The 1208-nt window shown below is 50.0% G+C and overlaps 1 protein-coding gene across 1 annotated transcript in view; it reads right to left on the bottom strand.

Annotated features, from left to right (window-relative positions):
- FLVCR1 (feline leukemia virus subgroup C cellular receptor 1) overlaps window positions 1-1203 on the bottom strand; it is a gene marked incomplete at its 5' end in the record, with an annotated part of 10360 nt that extends 9157 nt beyond the window's left edge. The window contains one exon of the mRNA XM_009330217.1: window positions 1072-1203. Within this exon, the coding sequence (XP_009328492.1) occupies window positions 1072-1203 (132 nt within the window). The remainder of the gene's footprint in view (window positions 1-1071) is intronic.
- Window positions 1204-1208: the final 5 nt, after the last annotated feature.

The raw sequence follows: 1208 nt of genomic DNA, 5'->3' as shown, positions 1-1208 counted from the left end.
AAGCTGCCAAAGAAACCTTTAACCTGATTCTGGGACACAGATGCAAAATTTTTGCTAAACTGCTAAAACAACTGACCCTAAAGTCTTCAGTCCAAAAGGGACAGTTGACTTGTCCACTGGAAGACTTCAATGCAAAAAAAAATTGTTTTGGAAAAGCATTGGGAGAACTGTAAACAGCCAGGTATGAGCGAATGAGCAATCCTAACTGTAAATATGTAACGCTAATATTATCGCTGTAGTAATCCAAAGTGCACAAACATAAAATCATTAGACTCGCATGAGGAAAAACAAATCCCCCATTACCTTAATCAGACTGCACCTATGACCTCAGCCTGCACCAGTGATGCTGATGGGAATCTTAACATTTTCTTGCCACAGAAAAGCAGGGACTGTGGCAAGGGGTGAGAACAAGGCTATAGGAGGCAAAAGAAAAGCCCATCAGCATCATATCTTCACCCGTGCTTTCAGATATGCCTGTTCCAGCTCTCTGAAACCAGCCAGGACCAGGGAAGCTCAAGGAAATCTGAGACTCAGTTATCGCTCCCCACAGTGACACAAACTATCACAGCATTACAGAAAACTTCATGAGACAGCAGGGCATTGACTACTGGCACTTAGCGATTCGAGGCCGTATTTTAGATAGCAGGATCTAATATATGTTGGCACCGGGGCTCTCCATGAAAGTTCAGGTACTTCACCCCCCCTCCAGCTGGGTGTGGATTCAGTCAGATGAATGATGCCAAACGCAAGAGGAAGAGAAAGCGGAGCATGACAGCTTCTGAAAAGGGTCTTGACTGATGTACTTCAGGCAGCTGACAGAACTGTGCGAGCTGCTACACACTGCCATACAGCCAGGGTCCTGCAAAGCAAGGCCAGGGAGGGTGGGGTGTAACATCCCCCACTTGCTCCCACTCCACCACTTTTCCTCTCTCCAATGCCACCCCGTAACCATTTCTTGGAGAATGGTTTTTCCGACTTAAACGACTTATTTTTAAATCAATGCCACGCCAAACTCTAAGGAAGCTCACTTCTCCAAAGCCTCCCTTGCCCCCCTCCGCCCGCCACCCCTACCTGGTTGCCCAGCACGGCCACGGCGCAGGCGGTGGAGACCTCGGTGGGGCCGAACCAGACGGAGGCGATGCGTGAGGGCAGCCCCAGGATGAAGACCTGGGCGACGGCGCAGACGGCCTGGGCCGCCAGGGGGAGGG

This window comes from Pygoscelis adeliae, unplaced genomic scaffold, assembly GCF_000699105.1.
Source record: "Pygoscelis adeliae isolate BGI_AS28 unplaced genomic scaffold, ASM69910v1 Scaffold308, whole genome shotgun sequence".
In the NCBI taxonomy this organism is placed as follows: domain Eukaryota; kingdom Metazoa; phylum Chordata; class Aves; order Sphenisciformes; family Spheniscidae; genus Pygoscelis; species Pygoscelis adeliae.
The sequence above is the reverse complement of the archived record's forward strand: the minus strand, read 5'-3'. Positions and strand labels throughout refer to the sequence as shown.